A 22,364-nucleotide genomic window follows, 5' to 3' on the forward strand; every position below is an offset into this window, starting at 1 on the left:
TTGACTGTATTGTCTAGTACACAGGTTCCCAAGCATGGTCCCCAGGACCCCAAACAGTCAATGTTTTCCAGGTCCCCCAGCAGGTGCACATGTGTATTGATTACTCACGGGCACATTTTAAAAAAACAACAGGTGGATCTAATTATTAATCTTGTGATTCTGTGAGGAGACCTGGAAAACATGTACTGTGAGAGGTCCTGAGGGCAGAGTTTGAGAACCTGTGGTCTAGCACAACAATAAAATGTTAGGAACATCTTTTACTATGTGCTTTATTCCCACTAACAATATGTTCATATCATCATGGGATGATTTGGGGATACCACAAATTATTCAATTCTATGTTGTTCCTTCTTAAATGTGTAAAAGCAATACAGTATATCCATCATATTTCAGTCACCGGCATTTTGACCGTGTTGACCAGCAAAGAAATTAACTAAATGAAGCTTAATTGAATTCAGGAATAGTGAAAAGATGAGCAAGCTGAAATTACTAATGAGTTCTTCTACTACAATCCACGTACTATACGTCCCCTTATAATACACTGGATATGTTGTATTAAAAATGTATTAGGGCTAATTCTGATGTGGGAGCAAAGCATAGGAAACCAAGTAACTTTGGACCTTACAAAACCATGTTGCACTGCAGGGGGCACTTATTTATAATGTGCAGGGAAATTTGGATTTTGAAGGGGGCGTGTCCATATTAAAATCTTAACTGCAGTGTAAAAATAAAGATGCCCAGCATATGTGGGCCAGAGCCAGAAGCAGCCAGTACTTACCCTGCATGGACAAACAATACATGTATTTGCACCCCTTGCATTGCACCATGGTTAGTTCCAGATGAAAAGTTACCTGCTTTGTTTGCTTTGCTCCCAGCTCAGAGTCCGCTCCATTGTGAGTAGCTAAAATCATCATATGTTTTTGTCTTTCCAGAAGTTATTCACTATTACCTATACTGCAGCCAAAGTCTTAGGAATCCTTTCCAGCAGGTACATATATCCCAGGATCTCCTCCTCATTCTTCATTTTGTACAACTGCATAACATTTTACTTCATTTGAATCCTTTTCTCTCAGCCCATTTGCGTACGGTGGACACCCTCCCTTTACACTCTGTGTTTTTGTTCTTGTTTCTTTCACTGTTATACTTGTAAGCATTGGAGGTCATTACGAGTTGATCACTAGCAGCCGTTGTTCGCAGCGCAGCGATCAGGCAAAAAAATCGGCACTTCTGTGCATGCGTATGGTGCGCACTGCGCACGCGCGACGTACTTTCACAAAATCCGATGCAGTTTTACACAAGGTCGAGCGACACTTTTCAGTTGCACTGCTGATCGTTGAGTGATTGATAGGAAGTGGGTGTTTCTGGGTGGTAACTGACTGTTTTCGGGGAGTGTGTGTAAAAACGCAGGCATGCCAGATAAAAACGCAGAAGTGGCTGGGGAAACGGGGGAGTGGCTGGCCGAACGCAGGGCGTGTTTGTGACGTCAAAACAGGAACTAAACAGACTGAAGTGATCGCAAGGTAGGAGTAAGTCTCAAGCTACTCTGAAACTGCACAATCTTTTTTTGTAGCAGCGCTTCAATCCTTTCGTTCGCACTTCTGCTAAGCTAAGATACACTCCCAGGGGGTGGTGGCCTAGCGTTTGCAATGCTGCTAAAGGCAGCTAGCGAGCGATCAACCCGGAATGAGGGCCTTTGTTCTTTCCTAATGGGTCCATTCACCAATAATTAATTGGGGCAATTTCCTATTTTGTCATTGAGTGGGTCATGCACAAAATGTTGGAAATCCTCAATTTGCCAATTCCAACCCAAGATTGATTGGAATCGGCAAGTCAGGAATTTTCAACATGTTTGATTTTGACAAAAGAGAAATCACGGTTCATCAGCGAATTGAACTAGGAGAATTGCTGGTTAGATGTATGGGCCAGGGGGGTAGGGGGGGGGGGGGTGTTTGGGGCAACTAAGCTGTGGAGGCCCCCTCCAATAAAATTGCTCCTTAACTCCCCCTCCCCCAAATATGGCAAAAGAGCTCCCCACTGTATGCCACACAGTGGCCTATGCACCTGGAGTACTACCCTCACAATCATCTTACAGTGCAGAGCGGCCCTCCAGTCCCTGAATTAGCAGTGGGGATGTGATGCGTCACGTGGCACTGATGAGGGGACTTGGGAGCCACTCTGCGTTGCATGCTGTCTCTCTGTGTACAGAATGCAGAGCCACAGCAGCCTGTATTTGGCAATTCAGGGTCAGACTGACTCCTTGTGAGGGGTGGGACACTGGGGTTACCAGCCCTGTTGCCCCCTCCCTTAATCTATCCTTGCCAATCGGGATATGGGGTTGAGCTGGAACTTTTGCTCATAAAATTTAAATGCCCAAGCTCTTGTCACCACACTCTTTTATGTCTTACCCATTTACACTCCATTCAATATGGCATATGGTACAGTATAGTGGATATATTTGCAGTTACTGGTAAAGTTCGGGCTGACAGTACCAACACAAGCATCCAAGTACCGCTCCCCCAACAAGTGCGAAATGGGAACTACTCCATAACATCCAATGTCCAATCAGTTACAATAGTGATTTCTGTATAAGTATTACAGCCCTTTTGGAGCGAGAAGTAACAATCTCTATGATTTCTCTCCAGGCTCTCACTGTCTTCCAGAAGTCACTCACCACCATGCAAATACAAGTTCAAGGCTTACTTCAGTTTGCGGTTCCCATATTCCCCACTGCCAAGGTGAGACAGAGAGGCAAAAAGGACTGGTTTTGTACTCCATCTTCTCTATAAATACAGATAATGGGCCTGATTATGACACGGATGCATGTGGCAATGCAGACGGATCTTTCCTGTTTCAGTTTTCAGGATGTACGAAGTATGTAATTTGCGTCTGTTCATGTGCTGCATCAGGCGTACACTCGCTAGTGTGCCCTGCCAGCAAAATTGCAACTGCTGATGATCGGATGCTGGGGACAGGGTAAGGCCGCCCAGCATGCTAATGGCATCGCTGAATAAGAGAAGCCCCCCTGCCTGCGTAGTCTGGCTGCGAAGGCATTTGGGCCGCCCTCATTTTCCGTGTCGCAGCAGCCTGGATAAGGCCCATACTGAATAAGGTCCTTTGTCAGCATATTTATAAGCAAAACCCTCTTACTTATTTCACACCTTTGACCAGGGTTAGTGCCGGGCTTATCAGGGTCGCGTCTCGGTTTAAAAGGGTCCCTGAAAAAACCCCAGGTCGAATGACCCAGCAATCCAACCCAGGTAGAGACCTACGTTGGACATTTGGAATGACCCTTGTAATGGGGCTGAGTGAACGGTCTGACCCATGTCCTGTTTACAGTATAGGAAGAGCTGGATCACCATGTGCAGTGTAAACGGCGCCGACCTGGGAATAGCCCGCACTGGAACCCCAGTGTAAATGGGGTCTGACCCGGATTGGAACAGTGTTCCAAATCCTGAGTTTAACCCAGGATTTTGGTGTGAAAGGGGTAGAGCTAAGCACTTGGTGACTGGCAGTCATGAGGGGTGCATATGTCCTTTGTGATGCGAGTAGCATTCTCTTTTTTATTCCTTTCCTATTGATCTGTCACAGATTACGTGCAGTACATTATCACCAGTATGTAACAGATCATATAACCCATGTCTCTAATCAGCCATGATTTGTGCTGCGGCTCTCATCTCATCATTTATTTCACCCTCTTAAAAGTAATGTGCTGCCACTTAGTGACCACCTGTGACGTAACTGAAATACATTTTATTGCCCTGGTTAAAATGATATTTGGACTCGCATCACAGTTTACAAGGATTGCTAGTGTCACTGTAATTTGAGCTACATAAATTAGTATTTCCCATGTACTGTATGTTATTTCACTTTGACCCTTATTGTGTTTATCAGAAAGACCTCCAGGGCATACAGCTCCTGCTGAACTCGTCCGAGTCTAACCTGCACCAAATCACAGCACTGCTGGACTGTAGAGGGCTCCATAAGGTGAGCGACATAAAACGGAAATTACACATTCCTTCCAATAACCAGGACCCTATGGTATACAGCCTTATTTTCACATGGCAACTTAGAAACACTTATTTTGTGGTACTTGGATTTTTTTTTTGTATATTATATTGTCTAATAAATTCTCAGTTAGTTTCTATTTAAAACACATGTTTTGCCTTCATTCAGAGGAGTCAGACATTTTGGGCTAAAGTAATATTCTTAAGACTGCAGCCAATCACTTGGCCAGGGCCCGGTAAAGTTACTGTGAGGCTCTTTGTATCTAATATCCACAATATGTCCAATGATCTAATACCAATAGCTTCTGCCCACAGACTTGCAATTGGCAGGTGACCAGTGGGCATGAAAATATTGTAATAGATAATCGTATGCTGCGTTACCATTTTCAGGATTACGTGGAAGCTCTTATCGGCATTTGTTATGACGGGGTTGAAGGTCTTCTCTATCTGGGCCTGTTCTCTCTCCTGGCGGCATTTGCATTCACTGCCATGGTATGTGCCGTACCACGAGCCTGGAGACATTTGATCGCAAGGTAATATTTCTGTGTACTTCTAACTGACTGGTATCCTGAAAAGAGGGCAGTAGAAAGCTCTCCCACCATATTAATGGCAGTTTACATAATGACTGTGGTATTCATATTGGCTGTCCTATGATATGTATTTGATTTTTTTTTTGTTCCCTGGTCACTGAGAAAGCTCCAAATGCAAGGACTTTTAACCCATGCTTTTACCAAAATGAATGTGGAGATGAACACCTAATTGTGATACCCTTTCAGATAGCATGGCTGTGTGGCCTAAAGACAGGGACAAGCACTTGTTGGAAGGCACAGAAGTCTTGACCGGTTATCTATGACGCAGATGTTTGTGTTTCAGGGACAGAGACTACAATGACATTGATGAGGAAGATCCATTTAACCCACAAGCTCGCCGTATAGCAGTGCATAACCCTAACCGGGCACAGCTGAGGAGTTTCTGTAGCTTCAGCAGCAGTTTAGGCAGCCAGGCCAGCTTACAACCACCTACTCAGACCGTCTCCAATGCACCAGTTGCCGAGTACATGTGAGTAATTACTAGAATCTGCTGGGAAAGATTGGAACATACATAATAATAGATCATTGGTAAATACTTATTATCATTATGTTCTAGCTTCTATATTTATATGTACGGTTATGTAGTGTTCTAATTGTGCACAGGGCTGTATTTACCATGTAGGTAATCTAGGTACAAGCATAGCGCTTACTGTTCAGAAGCTGTAATCAAAAAAGAAAAATAATTTTGATGTTAATTTTATTTACCTTTCCCTTTTTCACTACTTTATCACTCGTTACTTGGCATTTCTACTATTTCCCAACAAAAGTAATGATGAGGTTGTTGGATGGAAGACCATAAGCATTTTAGGTGCACAGTTATAAAGGGCCTGATTTAGAGGCAAATGCATTTGCAACTGCAATCCCGAACGTAGTGGATTTGCGATAATAGGCTAATGCTGCATCCATGGGTATTTGTACAGAGGCCCCCGCCGACGGCATCTTTGATCCACCACTTGGTTACAAAGCTGCAGTATCAAATGCATCATCTGATCTCTCTGCAGCACTATGTCCATCGCAACCAAGCTGCCAGGGCCAGTACAACGGCAACCAAAATCGTAGTCGCTGGCTGGGACACTAGCAAATAATACTCGCTGCTCACCTTCATTTGACAAGCCCCCCAGTTCCCTTCCTCACCACCCATCACTCACATTGCAAATAAATCCTCATTACATCCACCATCGCTAAAAAATCATTGCAACTGCGATGCAAGCGCACTTCAAAAAGCATTGCTGAGATCCGCAAACATCCACATTGCGTCCACCTCTGCATAAGGCCCATAGTTAGGACATTCATTTCACATACAATGAAAAAGAATAATGTTGTTTTCAGAAGCCGATTACCCCCCACACACCTCTTTCCCCCATGTAGAAATAGAGTGTTGGACCTGTTAGTGTAATATTCATTCAGGGTCCACTAATGACTTCAAGCTCTTTAAAATCTCTGGTTTTGTTTTCCTCTAACACCACTGAAATGTCTTCTGCTCTTTTCTGTAGGAACCAGGCCGCTCTGTTTGGCGGAAATCCTCGTTACGAGAATGTGCCGTTGATTGGGAGAGGATCACCTCCTCCCACGGTACGCTGGGCCTATGAATCCAAATCTTTTTTGTAGCAGAATCTTTCTTATATGCAATATATAGAACTGTTGTTGGGGTTTTTTTGTTTTCTTTTTTTATTTACACAGAACTACTTATTGGTCAGGTGTCCCAAGTATTTTGTTTTCAAAACTTCATGTATTCCATTGTCAGGTCACTTAGAATTGTATTTTTTTTTTTTTTGTTACTTGAAAAAAAAGCAAGTATTGAGAGATTATTATTTATTTCTGTAGAGAGAGGCGTGGGATTATTGTCGAAGTATTGCCACTCACAGGTTAAAAATACTTGAAGCAGCATTTCCCTGGTTCTCAGGGACCCTCCCAACAGTGCAGGTTTTACAGATTTCTTCAGTATCAGAACTGAAATAAATAGCTCCACTTGTGGATCTTTAAAAACGTGTCAGCCAGTAATGACTACACCTGTGTACCAACTTGGAGATCTGTACTGCATGCATTGTTAGGGGTCCCTGATTGCTGGAATTGGGAATTCCATTGCAATTTAATCACAACAGACGTGTATAGTAAATTTTGTGGGAAATTCAATTTAGAACGATGCCCGTTTGCACAAATATCAGCCAATTGTGATAGTGCCAATATCTCAAGTTTTCCCTCGCTCCCCTGTGGGATGAAAATGAAACCCTGCAACGCCAGCAAGACGTGATGTGCCATTCTGAAGCCACATGTCACGTCAGTGTCAGAAATTGACACCCTTTGTGATTTTGATGCCTTCAGCAACTAGAGTCTGAGGTTACCTGCTGGAACGTAGGGCTCCCAAATTTTGCAGAAGCTTTATCTTGCTTCCAGGGTTGAAACACTTTCTAGTCACAGCGTATGTGGTGCAAGAAACCTCTGAAACTAATAGCAATAAAATACTCCCAGAATTGGGGGCACAGCCTGTAGCTATAAGGAGATATAAAGCTGTGCTATATTTTACACAATTTAAAATTAAAATAATCTATCCTGCTAAGCAATATAAGCAAATCCGTGTCATGGAGGTATAAAAGCAGATCCTTTTGGTAGCTAAAGGTGGTTACGTGTAAGGGTCACATGAAGGGTTGATAGATTCTAGTGGATTACTCTAGGAGGCTTAAGTAACCTGTGGTTCTTCCGTTGTGGAGCTATAAGTTCCAGAGTGTCCTGGCATAATTGGATCTTTAGTTCCACAACAGCTGGAGAACCAGCACTCTCCATAGACTATATTATAGGTAGGACATCATTATTCAACTAGTAACACATTATGCATGTGGTCTCATTATGCAAATGCTTTGACATCACACGTAAATAGCAATATGTAAGCCATTATTATTCTACATCCCCGTCTACTAGTTCTTAAGGGCCCTATACACTTCTGCGACATGTCCGTCTGACATGTCGCAGGCTATCACCCCGGCAGCCTCCCGGGGGGGCAGGATCGCCCAAGATACATTGTATGCTGTCCTTTTGCATACAATGTATCTTGGGCGATCCCAGCCATGCCTGCGGGGTTGGACGTGATTGAATGTGCAGCACATTCAATCTGGAGGATCCGATCAGATACTCACGGGAACGCAGATCGGAAACCCCTCCAATATGCTCGATTTCATCCGATGTGTCGGGCCGAATGTCCGAAATCGGATAAAATCGGGCATTATCGTCTTAATGTATGGGGCCCTTAAGCTTGCGTCTCTGAGTGATGGAGATCTACAGAACGGTCTGTCTGCCATGGTTTCAGGCATAAAATCAAAGGTGCAGTATTTCTCTAACGTCCTAGAGGATGCTGGGGACTCCGTAAGGACCATGGGGATAGACGGGCTCCGCAGGAGACATGGGCACTTTAAGAAAGACTTTAGGTCTGGGTGTGCACTGGCTCCTCCCTCTATGCCCCTCCTCTAGACCTCAGTTTGATACTGTGCCCAGAGGAGATGGGTGCACTTCAGGGAGCTCTCCTGAGCTTCCTGACAGAAAGTATATTTGTTAGGTTTTTTATTTTCAGGGAGCCTGCTGGCAACAGACTCCCTGCATCGAGGGACTGAGGGGAGAGAAGCAGACCTACTTCTGTGAGTTTCAAGGCTCTGCTTCTTAGGCTTCTGGACACCATTAGCTCCAGAGGGATTGGTACGCAGGTCTCACCCTCGCCGTCCGTCCCAGAGCCGCGCCGCCTTCCCCCTCGCAGAGCCGGAAGATAGAAGCTGGGTGAGTATGAGAAGAAAAGAAGACTTCAGAGGCGGCAGAAGACTTCATGATCTTCACTGAGGTAACGCACAGCACTGCAGCTGTGCGCCATTGCTCCCATACACCTCACACACGTCAGTCACTGTAAGGGTGCAGGGCGCAGGGGGGGCGCCCTGGGCAGCATATAGACCTCTTTTGGCAAAAATAAGTATATGTACAGCTGGGCACTGTACATATATAAGAGCCCCCGCCAAATTTTGAGATGTTCAGCGGGACAGAAGCCCGCCGTCGGGGGCGGGGCTTCTCCCTCAGCACTCACAGCGCCATTTTTTCTCCACAGCACCGCTGAGAGGAAGCTCCCCGGACTCTCCCCTGCTTATACCACGGTAGACAGAGGGTTTTAAAGAGGAGGGGGGGCACAAGATTGGCGCATATTGTATATGTAAACAGCGCTATCTGGGTAAACATAAAAATATTGTGTTTTTTTCCTGGGTCATATAGTGCTGGGGTGTGTGCTGGCATACTCTCTCTCTGTCTCTCCAAAGGTTCCCTGTGTGTGTGGTGTGTCGGTACGTGTGTGTCGACATGTCTGAGGTAGAAGGCTCACCTAGAGAGGAAGGGGAGCGTATGAATGGGCGGTGCCGACACCTGACTGGGTGGATATGTGGAATGTTTTAAGTGCTAGTGTGAACTTATTGCACAAGAGATTAGACAAAGCTGAGGCTAAGGAACAGTCAAGGAGTGAACCCGTGTCTGTCCCTATGTCGCCGGGACCTTCAGGGTCTCAGAAGCGCCCACTATCCCAAATAGCAGACACTGATACCGACACGGATTCGGACTCCGGTGTCGACTACGATGATGTAAAGTTACAGCCGAAAGTGGCTAAATGTATTCGATATATGATTATTGCAATAAAAGAAGTGTTGCATATCACAGAGGAACCCCCTGTCCCTGACACGAGGGTACACATGTATAAGGGAAAAAAGCCCGAGGTAACTTTTCCCTCCTCACATGAGTTGAACGAATTATGTGAAAAAGCTTGGGAATCTCCAGACAAAAAACTGCAGATTCCCAAAAGGATTCTTATGGCGTATCCTTTCCCGCCAACGGACAGGGTACGGTGGGAATCATCCCCTAAGGTGGACAAAGAGTTGACACGCTTGTCAAAAAAGATAGCGCTGCCATCACAAGATACGGCTACCCTCAAGGATCCTGCAGACCGCAAGCAGGAGATTACCATGAAATCCATTTACACACATTCTGGTACATTACTCAGACCGGCAATTGCGTCGGCCTGGGTTTGTAGCGTGGTTGCAGCATGGACAGATTCCTTATCGGCGGAGATTGAAACCCTAGATAAGGATACCATTTTATTGACCCTAGGCCAGGCCTGGCCAACCTGTGGCTCTCCAGCTGTTGTAAAACTACAAGTCCCATCATGCTTTGCCACAGTTTTGCTATTAGGGAAGGCTAAAACTGTGGGAGGGCATGCTGGGATGTGTAGTTTCACAACATCTGGAGAGCCACAGGTTGGCCAGGCCTGCCCTAGGCCATATAAAGGATGCTGTCTTATACATGAGGGATGCTCAAAAAGACATTAGTTTACTGGGTTCCAGAATAAACGCTATGTCAATCTCTGCTAGACGAGTCCTCTGGACCCGGCAGTGGACAGGTGATACCGACTCAAAAAGACATATGGAGGTTTTACCTTACAAGGGGGAGGAATTGTTTGGGGAAGGTCTCTCGGACCTGGTCTCCACAGCTACGGCAGGTAAATCGAATTTTTTGCCTTATGTTCCCTCACAACCTAAGAAAGCGCCACATTATCAAATGCAGTCCTTTCGTTCAAATAAAAGCAAAAGAGTGCGTGGATCGTCCTTTCTTGCCAGAGGTAAGGGCAGCGGTAAAAAGCTGCACAGCACAACTAGTTCCCAGGAACAGAAATCCTTCCCGGCCTCTGCAAAATCCACCGCATGACGCTGGGGCTCCGCTGGGGGAGTCCGCCCCAGTGGGGGCACGTCTTTGACTTTTCAGCCACATCTGGGTTCACTCACAGGTGGATCCCTGGGCAATAGAAATTGTTTCTCAGGGATACAAGCTGGAATTCGAAGAGGTGCCTCCTCGCCGGTTTTTCAAATCGGCTCTACCGACTTCTCCCCTGGAAAGGGAGACAGTGTTAAATGCTATTCACAAATTGTGTCTTCAACAAGTGGTGGTCGAAGTTCCCCTACTTCAGAGAGGGAAGGGATACTACTCCACCCTGTTTGTAGTTCCGAAACCGGACGGTTCGGTCAGACCCATATTGAATTTAAAATCCCTAAACCTATACTTAAAACGGTTCAAGTTCAAAATGGAATCGCTCAGAGCAGTCATCGCCAGCCTGGAAGGGGGGGATTTTATGGTATCCCTGGACATAAAGGATGCATACCTTCATGTTCCCATATATCCACCTCATCAGGCGTACCTGAGATTTGCGGTACAGGATTGTCATTACCAATTTCAGACGTTGCCGTTTGGGCTTTCCACGGCCCCGAGGATTTTCACAAAGGTAATGGCGGAAATGATGGTGCTTTTGCGCAAGCAGGGTGTCACAATTATCCCGTACTTGGACGATCTCCTCATAAAAGCGAGATCACGAGAGAAGTTACTGAACAGTGTGTCACTTTCAGTGAAGGTGTTACAGCAACACGGCTGGATTCTCAATATCCCGAAGTCGCAGCTGGTTCCTACGACTCGTCTGAGCTTCTTGGGCATGGTTCTGGACACAGACCAGAAGAAGGTTTTTCTCCCGATAGAAAAGGCTCAGGAACTCATGATTCTAGTCAAGAACCTATTGAAGCCAAAACAAGTGTCTGTGCATCATTGCACTCAAGTCCTGGGAAAAATGGTGGCAACATACGAGGCCATTCCCTTCGGCAGGTTCCATGCAAGGACTTTCCAATGGGACCTATTGGATAAGTGGTCCGGATCACATCTACAAATTCATCAGCGGATCACCCTGTCCCCCAGGGCCAGGGTATCTCTCCTGTGGTGGCTGCAGAGTGCTCACCTTTTGGAAGGACGCAGGTTCGGCATTCAGGATTGGATCCTGGTGACCACGGACGCGAGCCTCAGAGGGTGGGGAGCAGTCACAAGGGGAAGAAACTTCCAAGGACTCTGGACAAGTCAAGAGACTTGTCTTCACATCAACATCCTGGAACTGAGGGCCATATACAACGCCCTACGTCAGGTGGAGAACTTACTTTGCGACCAACCAGTTCTGATCCAGTCAAACAACATCACCGCAGTGGCTCATGTAAACCACCAAGGCGGCACAAGGAGCATGGTGGCAATGGCGGAAGCCACCAAGATTCTTCGCTGGGCGGAAAATCATGTAAGCGCACTGCCAGCTGTGTTCATTCTGGGAGTGGACAACTGGGAAGCAGACTTCCTCAGCAGACACGACCTGCATGCAGGGGAGTGGGGACTTCATCGGGAAGTCTTCGCACAGATTGCAAGTCAGTGGGGACTGCCCCAGATAGACATGATGGCATCCCGTCTCAACAAAAAGCTACAGAGGTATTGCGCCAGATCAAAAGATCCTCAGGCGGTAGCAGTAGACGCCCTGGTGACACCGTGGGTGTTCCAGTCGGTTTATGTGTTTCCTCCTCTTCCTCTCATACCCAAGGTATTGAGAATAATAAGAAAAAGAGGAGTGAGAACAATTCTCATTGTTCCAGATTGGCCAAGAGGGACCTGGTATCCGGATCTGCTGGAAATGCTCACAGAAGATCCGTGGCCTCTTCCTCTACGACAGGACCTGTTACAACAGGGGCCATGTCTGTTCCGATACTTACCACGGCTGCGTTTGACGGCATGGCGGTTGAACGCCGGATCCTAGCGGAAAAAGGAATTCCGGATGAGGTCTTTCCTACGCTGATAAAGGCTAGGAAGGACGTGACATCTAAACATTATCACCGAATATGGCGTAAATATGTTTCTTGGTGTGAGGCCAGGAATGCTCCTACGGAAGAATTCCATCTAGGCCGTTTTCTTCACTTCCTACAAACTGGAGTGAATTTGGGCCTAAAATTAGGCTCCATTAAAGTTCAGATTTCGGCCTTATCCATTTTCTTTCAAAAGGAATTGGCCTCTTTACTTTTGTGAAGGGAGTACTGCATATTCAGCCTCCTTTTGTACCTCCGGTGGCGCCTTGGGACCTTAACGTGGTGTGAAGTTTCCTTAAGTCACATTGGTTTGAACCACTTAAAACAGTGGAGTTGAAATATCTCACTTGGAAGGTGGTCATGTTGTTAGCCTTGGCTTCGGCTAGGCGAGTTTCGGAATTGGCGGCTTTATCACATAAAAGCCCCTATTTGGTTTTCCATATGGATAGAGCGGAATTGCGGACCCGTCCTCAATTCCTACCTAAGGTGGTCTCATCCTTTCATATGAACCAACCTATTGTCGTGCCTGTGGCTACACGTGACTTGGAGGATTCCGAGTCCCTGGATGTGGTCAGGGCTTTGAAAATTTACGTGGCCAGAACGGCTAGGATCAGAAAAACAGAAGCACTGTTTGTCCTGTATGCAGCCAACAAGGTTGGCGGCCCTGCTTCAAAGCAGACTATTGCTCGCTGGATCTGTAACACGATTCAGCAGGCGCATTCTACGGCAGGATTGCCGTTACCGAAATCGGTTAAGGCCCATTCCAGTAGGAAGGTGGGCTCGTCTTGGGCGGCTGCCCGAGGGGTCTCGGCACTACAGCTGTGCCGAGCTGCTACTTGGTCGGGGTCAAACACCTTTGCAAAGTTCTATAAGTTTGATACCCTGGCTGAGGAGGACCTCCTGTTTGCTCAATCGGTGCTGCAGAGTCATCCGTACTTTCCCGCCCGTTTGGGAGCTTTGGTATAATCCCCATGGTCCTTACGGAGTCCCCAGCATCCTCTAGGACGTTAGAGAAAACAAGATTTTAAACCTACCGGTAAATCTTTTTCTCGTAGTCCGTAGAGGATGCTGGGCGCCCGTCCCAAGTGCGGACTACTTCTGCGAGACTTGTATATAGTTTTGCTTACATAAGGGTTATGTTATAGTTCCATCAGGGTGGACTGATGCTACGTTATTTTTTCATACTGTTAACTGTTTACTTGATACACAAGTTATACGTTGTGGATGGTGTGGCTGGTATGAATCTTGCCCTTGGATTAACAAAAATCCTTTCCTCGTACTGTCCATCTCCTCTGGGCACAGTTTCTCTAACTGAGGTCTAGAGGAGGGGCATAGAGGGAGGAGCCAGTGCACACCCAGACCTAAAGTCTTTCTTAAAGTGCCCATGTCTCCTGCGGAGCCCGTCTATCCCCATGGTCCTTACGGAGTCCCCAGCATCCTCTACGGACTACGAGAAAAAGATTTACCGGTAGGTTTAAAATCTTATTATTAGGACTTACAGATGACTGGCCAGTTGTGGCCTCTGACTGTGATCCCCATATTGCTGCAGCCATCAATCCCTGCCTGTAGCCTGCAAACTCTCTCCACACCGAGACATGGACACTGGGATAATAGACACCCCTAAACACGTATTCCAATTTTTCTTGTCTTCATCCACTGTTAACAGAAGGTTCATTGAGAAGCTTACATTTTTGTTAAACACACTTTGGGGGGAATTCAAATGTTTGAAAAGTCATTTGGGTGTCTGTTTTTTCCTATCTAATAGACAGGAAAACACAGATACCCAACCGACTTTTCAAACATTTGAAATCCCCCCTTTGTAATTTTACATGCTTCACATATTTATGTTCCAATTTATATTTCACTTCTGCCCTAGTCCTGGAAGGCTACATGTAATACATCCATGATCTCCATATAAAAAGCTGAAACACAGCTCTTTGCTTTCTGTAACCTATATAGCTGTCTCTGTTGTGAAAATAATTTTATGGTGCTATAACAGTCAGGGAGAGGCCGAGTGGCTACAAGTATGAAAATATTAACACCTCTTGATGTTATGTTATGAAATTATTTTCATTCAAGACCTTTCAAAAGCTGTATCTTGAGGATATTACAACGTACCAAAATTTTGTATAGTAAAGCTTACACGGCAATGACACACATTCTGCTAATTGATCTTTTGTTTTTGCATACATGTGTTGGAGCTATATAGTGTAAAAAGTAAGTGTTTTTCTGTCTGTGATGTGCCTTGAGAACCTATTCCTTGTCTCCCTCTGTCCATCCAACCTGCACGGTCTGCCTAGATGCAGAACATGTTTTTATATATGGAAGCCATGGATTACACACGGAGAGCCACTTTCCACATCATTCACTAATAGTACTGTATGTGCAGGCCCAGGAATTAGCCATTTTCCGCACCGCAGTCATTCCATTACTCTCGTGTGGAAGTCTGACCAGCCATCTATTTGTGACCATGCAACCAGTGCAGAAAATCATGATACTTGTAGTTCAACAAATGTCCCTGTTTGTGTGCCCGATACAGGAAATGAAAACAGCTGCAATTTAAAATGTACTGTAGCAGTAAAGGAATACTCCATATTATACAACGTTGCCCCACACTCCGCTATTTTGTGTTCTGATTTCATTAGCTGGGCACTCACAACTGGATGCAGTTAAAATACCAGCTATCAGAATCCCGGCATTCAGGAAACTGACGCCGGATTCCCGACGGCCAACATTATACTGGCAGGTGGAATCCCGACATCCACCCGGAATTTCCACTCTGTTGGTGGGTCCACCCCACCAACCGAGTGGGAATAGAACCTGTGGCAAGCAAAGCTCGCCACCGGGCACAAAGCACAGTGAGCCCAAAAGGGGACTCACAGCCTCACTCCCAGGAAGCTGCTGTCGCTATACTGACAGCCGGCATCCCCTCTGCCAGTATATCATACCGGATCCATCATCACAACAAGCAGAGTACGTTAGCAACTCCAATTAAATAAGACAGTACATGTAAGCTGTAGGACAGGGTGTTTTGTAATTGGTACAGAAGACAGTTTTTCTAAAAGTAATTTTTCTAATATTTGTATTGTGAAAACACATTGAAAATGAGTTAGAAGGTCCGTTGTACAGTTTACATTAAGTTTCTTTAACTTCTTCCAAGCCTACTGAATTATTCTTCTTTGTCGGTGAAAGGTTTAGTAGAGACAGGGTATTCTTGAGTTCCAGCAAAAGTAAGCTGCAATATAAAGTGCTGATCACAATCAGTGCAGCGATTGGTCAGGCCAGTTGGAACACTGACCATGTATAGTGCCATTAGCTAAACACACTTAATTGGTCCCGTAAGATGTGGCCGTTCTGCCTTTAGAGTATAGATATTCCAGCGAGTCAGCAGGTTTGACATGATTACCCAAATTATCCTTACACAGGAGACAGATAGGGTTGAGGTATTTGCTAGATAATTTTAATGGTCAGTATTGCAAGTTAAAGTGGACAAGGCAGGCCAATGTATATTTGAACAGAGGAGTGGCATTGTGTTGGTCTTTAGTGTGTTGCCGTTTATCCTGTTTTATCACTATTGAGTTTGTGTTCTACTACCATTTTTGTATCATAACAAAGGGGCCGTATATTTGTCCATGAGATACTGCAGTTTAAAAACATCAAGCCTAGTGATAAAGGTGAAGTGTAGTGTAAACTTTGGTGCTCTATGTTGTTATTACACACCCACAAAACACTATCTTCTATTTCTGAGTAACTGCCCCTGTGTACATTACCCCTATACTTATATGTTGTATGTTGTGTGTACATTATACATCACAATGATTCATTCGTTCAATTGTGTTTTTTATGTCTTATTCTAGTACTCTCCGAGTATGAGGGCTACATATCTGTCAGTAAATGAAGAGCCATCCAGTATATATGGGAATGAGTATCCAGCTTAATGCTACTTGTCTGGACCCCATCCTCTACCACTGCACTGCATTCATCTTGTGGTGAGGCCTGTGGACATCTCTGCTGCAAAGAGTTCATAATTTGTGGCTGACGGGGATATTGAGACACCGGCATATTGGATTGAGAGGAAACGGCATTCCTGAGATGGTGGAGAATGCACAGGAATCTGACATGAATTGAAGGGGATCGCACTACGTTCGCGCTTGTGACCTACTTGGGAAGAAATGCAACAAACTTCGGGTGGACATATGATTTTCGTGGGGGAAATTCCACCTACCCAATTTTTAAAACAAAAATGTCAGCATCACAATATTTATATAAAGTATGCATAGCATACATATACTACAAACCTATAAATACCAAAACATATAGTGAGTGTACATACTAATGTCGCTGTTTAACAGTTTGCAACTCGCAACAGTCTTGCAAATAAACACTGGAAGAATGGTTTGGTTCTGGGTGGCCACCTGCTGGCCACCAGTGGTAGCAGCTGCTGGATGATGGAGTTATATTTTTATTAAGTTTGTTTTGTTTTGTTTTTGTTTTTTACATTTCCAGCTTTCCAATCAATTTACCTGGGAGGGAAGAACAGAACTTGTAATATTGCCATACACCTGTGTAGGCTCTCAACCATATCGACATTAGGGCTGTCTGTCTTTTTTTTCTTTATGTACAATAATCATCTTTTACTATATTTTGCTACATTGTCTCACAACCAGGGCGTTGATGTCATTTATTTTAATTAAAAGTTGCTGTTCAATTTTCAGAGCGATTTACTTTTTTTTTTTTTTTAAGTATGTGCAACCTGTCTTTCCTCTAGCCCAGTGTTTCTCAAACTGTGTGCCGTGGCACCCTTGGGTGCCTCGGGACACTTGCTGGGGTGGGTCAGGTTGGTGGTCCAGGACCAATTCAAATTATTTAACAATGTAATAGGCAAAACCAGTGCTGATCATAAACTATGTGGACAAACAGAAGGAAATCTTATCCCCCACCACACAATTGACCCTAAGGATTACACATAAACACAATCTACTTAATTTAATGCTTCTTTTTAAATTTCTCAATATGAAACTTTTGGCCTAGGGGTGCCACAAAATAAATTCTGATACTCTAGGACGCCTTGAGTCAAAAAAGTTTGAGAACCACTGCGCTAGCCCCTCAAAACAAATTAATTACAGACTGAAAGTAACAACATCAATGGTAGTTTATAAATATATATTTTTTTCATTATGTTTTTAAAAAAAATGCATACTTTTGATACGCCATAGCAGGGTATATCAACATTTTTATATTACTTACACCATTGTAACAGTAAATGTATACTCAGTAACTTCTATGGTGTGTCAGGTTATCCTACCGGATATAAATGTTTACTGAGCAAACAATTATGTCCCATTTAATCTTATTTGAATGTTCTTTATTCATTACTGACATATTAAACTTTTTTGGAATCAACAGAGAGGTAGGTATCCCTTGAATGTGTGTGAAGTATCCCTGGCGGTACATGTAAATGTATTTTAAATTGCACACTGGTACCTAGTCTGCTAGTATATAACCCTTTTATAAGTGCTAGATTTACTCATAGTGGTCTAAAGCTGGGCACACATTATACAATTATTTGGCAGATAAACTGCCAGATCTGGCTGGTTGGAATGAAAAATCTGGTAACAGATGAGGGCAATTGACAATAGGCCATTTGTTCCCAAACGCTGGAAAATGGATACAAACTGTTGTTCATGCAATTTGGTTACATCCGTGAATTAACCAATTTTTCTGAATAACAGGTTTGGTCCATTTTCCAGTGTTTGGGAGCAAATGTACTATTGTCATTTGCTCTCATCCAATACCAGATTTTCTTTACAGCCAGCCAGATCTAGCAGATTGTCTGCCAGATAATTGTATAATGTATGCCCAGCATAAGGCCAACCTGACCTCTACACATAAAAACAAACAAACAGTGACCCCCTCTGGTTATGAGGAACTACTACGTGGTTTACAGATTTGATTTGAATTTTGCTTTCTTTGTACTATTTATGCTCTAATTTTGTACTTACCCACTTCCATTAATATTGAGATGCTATGATAGGTCACAGAGACAGAGATGAACTTTCTGTTTAATGTCTTCTACAAGCAGACATACCATAGCACACACAGACACAAACTTTTGTTAATAGCTGTTTGGCAATGCATTAAGGGGGTCATTCCGAGTTGTTCGCTCGTTGCCATTTTTAGCAGAATTGCGATCAGGCTAAAAACCGGCAGTTCTGCGTATGGGCCGCAGGGCGCACGCGCTAAGTACTTTCACACAAAACTATGCAATTTTACACAGGGCCGAGCGACGCTTTTCAGTCGCTCTGCTGATTGGTGAGTGATTGACAGGAAGTGGGTGTTTCTGGGTGGAAACTGAGCGTTTTCCGGGAGTGTGCTAAAAAACGCAGGCGTGCCAGCCAAAAACGCATGAGTGGCTGGAGAAACGGGGGAGTGGCTTGCCGAATGCATGGCGTGTTTGTGACGTCAAACCAGGAACCAAACAGTCTGCAGTGATCGCAATCTAGGAGTAGGTCTGGAGCTACTCAGAAACTGCAGGGAAATATTTAATAGCAGAACTGCTAACCTTTTGTTAGCAATTCTGCTAAGCTAAGATACACTCCCAGAGGGCGTCGGCCTAGCGTGTGCATTGCTGCTAAAAGCAGCTAGCGAGCTAACAACACGGAATGAGGGCCTAAATGAGTAATAATTGACTGTACTACTACAGAAGTCCATGGAACTTGTTGAAAGATTTACAAAGCCGTTTATTTAATAGGCTGTGATTCATAAAAATGCAGCAGAACTTTTAATATTATTGGTTTCTAATGAAATTTGCTTTCTACTAATCCTTATTCTAACGGTGGTGGGTGTAGTGCTAGGCAACGGGGCCGGCGCATCACTTCCGCCGCTGAGCATCCATCTGTGGCTGGTTGCCTAGCAACTGGGGACTCCAGGCGGACGCCCTGCACTTCGGTCCCAGCTGATACTAAGCAGCCGGGTTGCTGCGCTCAGAGTGCCACGCTACAGCTGGGGCTATTAGGGTCCGGGGGGCTGGCCTGACTGGCTCTCCCGTTATTGGTCAGCAGGACCTTTTTATGGGAGCCAGGAGGGTGCAGCCCAAAGCATTACTTTGGTTGCGGTTTTTATTGGCGGCTGCGCCGCACATAAATTGGTTTATTATTTTCTGTTTCCCTTTCACTTTTGTGTCTGTCTTAGTTAGGTTTCCCCTTGTTCTCTCACTGTCTTGGTTAACACCATGTTACCTACTAAGACCGGGGGGCATAGAGTTCGGGCATACCTAATCCGCCCGAATGCGGCTGCCGTGGGCCGAAGAAACCATAGTCTCGCAGGGAAGGACAACGGAGTCAGGGTATTCCATTAGGGGTTGCTGCAAATCTCAGTTTATACTGCAGCATCATGTTTCTGTATTCGAGCTCATCTATTTCCACCCTGTCTCTCGGGTTCCGAGAACATAGATCATAACAATTCTGGCCTTTATACATAATATAAAACGACGTACTACATAGATTTCTAATATTGCATTGAGGTGCAACGTTTGTTATAAATCATAGCTACAAATCTTACAGATAAAAGTAGAGTTTTGATTGGATTAGGCAATGTGGAAATGAACGCCAGGCTTTAATTGAGTCAAATTTGTGCTTTGAAAAATTAACTTTTCAGTTTCAACAAAAACACTTTGGTGTGTTTAAAGCATCAAATAAGTAATTGTCCATTGAAATACTTACTGTAAGTGCTAATTACGTACTGTATACTGTGTAACTTTTAATTGTTACAGGGTCACCTTTCTTATGTTACAGTGAAACTGGACTCATTCTTTCAATATACTTCAATGTCTTGAGTAAGGAGAGCAATACAAAGCAGATGAGTAGTTTGGTGTGCCAGCCTTGCACCGCAAGATTGTAAGTGCTCACATGCAGGGCGCTCTCTCCTATGGTCTGCTTGTCTGCTGCCTCCTCCACCACCTCTGCATACTCTCTGTTCATTATAGTAAACTGGAATTTCCCTTTTAAATAATTAATGCATTTTGAAGAAATACCAATTGCCAATTTAGGAACTCATACACATGGCCGTAGAAAACAATACTAGTCAAACTGTGTCCCAAACTTTACTTTGACATTGCTTTAGCACAGCATTTATATTCCCTTCTCAAAGCTTCCATGCACAGTCCTTAAATAAGAATTCCCATAATCTTCATTGTTTGTGGGTAAATCCATTCAGTCTTACATTATTTATTAAACTATCACCATCAATGTCAATTGTACTTGAGTCAATTGTTAGGAGGTGCTAAGACCTTGACTTTAAAGGAAAAATTGTTGAAAATGTGTCATTTGGAAAACCAGGAGAGTAAGTATCTCATAATTGGTCAGGGTACCAGACACTACTTCCCAGTTTTTATGGGAGATAAAGCAGCATGTTATTTTCTTTTTCATCCACTAGGGGTCACTGGAGTACTCTTGGGATATGGACGGGGCGTTAGCAGGGATAGGCACATTTAAATATTTAAATTAGTAACTCTCCACCCCCTCCGTACTCCCATAGAGACCTCAGTGTTTTTTCTGTGCCTGAAGGGAAGGTGCACGTGGACAGAGTCTCCACAATTTACTTCTATTTTTTCTTTTTTATACAAAAGGATTTTTATTTTTACAACACAATCCCTTCCCAGCTTATAAAGAAGCTTCGGTCCGGGATTGTTGGTGCTGCTGACTGCAGCAGATGGCTTGTCGGCACTCAAGAGAGGAGCACCGCCATAGACCACAATCGGCTTTAATGATTCCAGCCTGGGGCTGCATCAAGGAGCTGGACAGTGCTTGTGAACAGAAGCCCCATCATAGACTCCTACACTATCAGGTAATGAGCTCACGCTGCCGCCCGCCATTTAAGGGGTCTTTATGTTATTTATTTATTGTAGGTCCTGTGTTCCCCTGCCCAACCACGGACTGCACAGCAGCCGCCGTTGGGTGCCCGACATCGCTCCCCGATTGCGCTCCCTGTCTCCCTCCCACGGTTAGCTTCAGCTACCCGTCCTGGGCTCTCTGCCGTGGACAGTTTCTAAACTACCGCGGCTCTGTGTTCATGTTGACCGCAGACAGCTTTCACTGCTGCCGCGGTCTGCCAGCGTGAGGCTGAAGGGGGGAGATCGCAGGGGGGGGGGGGGGGGATTATGCCCGCAGCAGCACAGCGGGAGGCCCTTATAACTAAGTTGCATTTTAATGCAGCCTATTCATGTTTAGGGGGGTCTAAAATTACTATATTAATGGAAACTGAACCCTGCTATCAGGCTGTTAAACCTGTAATACATGTTTTAGGAAAAATACATGTTATAAGGGGTTTGAAATAATCTGTATGCCATAGATTATAACCTGACAAACTGCTGTGTAATACATAGGAATTCTGTATAGCACATGGCTGGACGCCATTTTAACTCAACTTCCTGCCTTTTCTTTCAGGAAGTTTGGTGCCGATCCTACAACACTCAGCCACTGGAGGAGCAGGGGTGTTAGTAGTGTAAACGCTGATTTACATACAGGACTAAAAGCAACACTATAAAAAGACATTTCATACACTTTAAATGAAGCCGCTGCGGCCGCTATACTTAATCCACATCCTACGTACTTATTACACCATTAGCGTACAGAGTCCCGTACCGTGTACGGACTTTGCGTACAAATGCCACGTTGACTGTACAAAGTACACGCAGCGTGTACACACCCAAAGATGCACCGTGAACCCTTAACAGCTATGCATGCAATAGTAATACACTTTAAACCTTAGCAGGGAAAGGAAAACACGACACCAGATTGTATTTAAACTGCTGGGTTCCGACACCACAACATATTACTGAAAGGGGGATACAATAACAAAACCATACAAGAGAATAATGGCTACAGTCAATGGTACATACTTGTTTGAATTTTGCCGCGCTACCCAGTCTGGTCCTCGGTCATCTAGATTGATAACTTTGAGAGTCTTCTGTGACCAGGCCTGCAGCTGGTTCCTTTTAAACAATCTTCCAAAACTTAACACAATGGATACTGTAATCTCTTTGTCCATTGGACACAGGGATTCTCATTTACAGTACAGGAGAGGTCATAGGTTGGTTTGAATAT

At 44.5% G+C, this 22,364-nt stretch overlaps 1 protein-coding gene across 2 annotated transcripts in view; it reads left to right on the top strand.

The window, feature by feature from the left end:
- The window catches only part of TTYH2 (tweety family member 2), a 315,012-nt gene extending 298,037 nt beyond the window's left edge, over positions 1-16,975 (top strand). For both annotated transcript variants that reach the window (XM_063961177.1, XM_063961178.1), the window contains 7 exons: positions 933-988; positions 2,643-2,735; positions 3,892-3,984; positions 4,395-4,537; positions 4,878-5,063; positions 6,088-6,166; positions 16,119-16,975. In XM_063961177.1, coding sequence (XP_063817247.1) covers positions 933-988; positions 2,643-2,735; positions 3,892-3,984; positions 4,395-4,537; positions 4,878-5,063; positions 6,088-6,166; positions 16,119-16,199 — 731 coding nt within the window. In that variant the 3' untranslated portion in view covers positions 16,200-16,975. The remainder of the gene's footprint in view (positions 1-932; positions 989-2,642; positions 2,736-3,891; positions 3,985-4,394; positions 4,538-4,877; positions 5,064-6,087; positions 6,167-16,118) is intronic.
- The last annotated feature ends 5,389 nt before the right edge of the window (positions 16,976-22,364 follow it).

This window comes from Pseudophryne corroboree, chromosome 3, assembly GCF_028390025.1.
Source record: "Pseudophryne corroboree isolate aPseCor3 chromosome 3, aPseCor3.hap2, whole genome shotgun sequence".
In the NCBI taxonomy this organism is placed as follows: Eukaryota; Metazoa; Chordata; class Amphibia; order Anura; family Myobatrachidae; genus Pseudophryne; species Pseudophryne corroboree.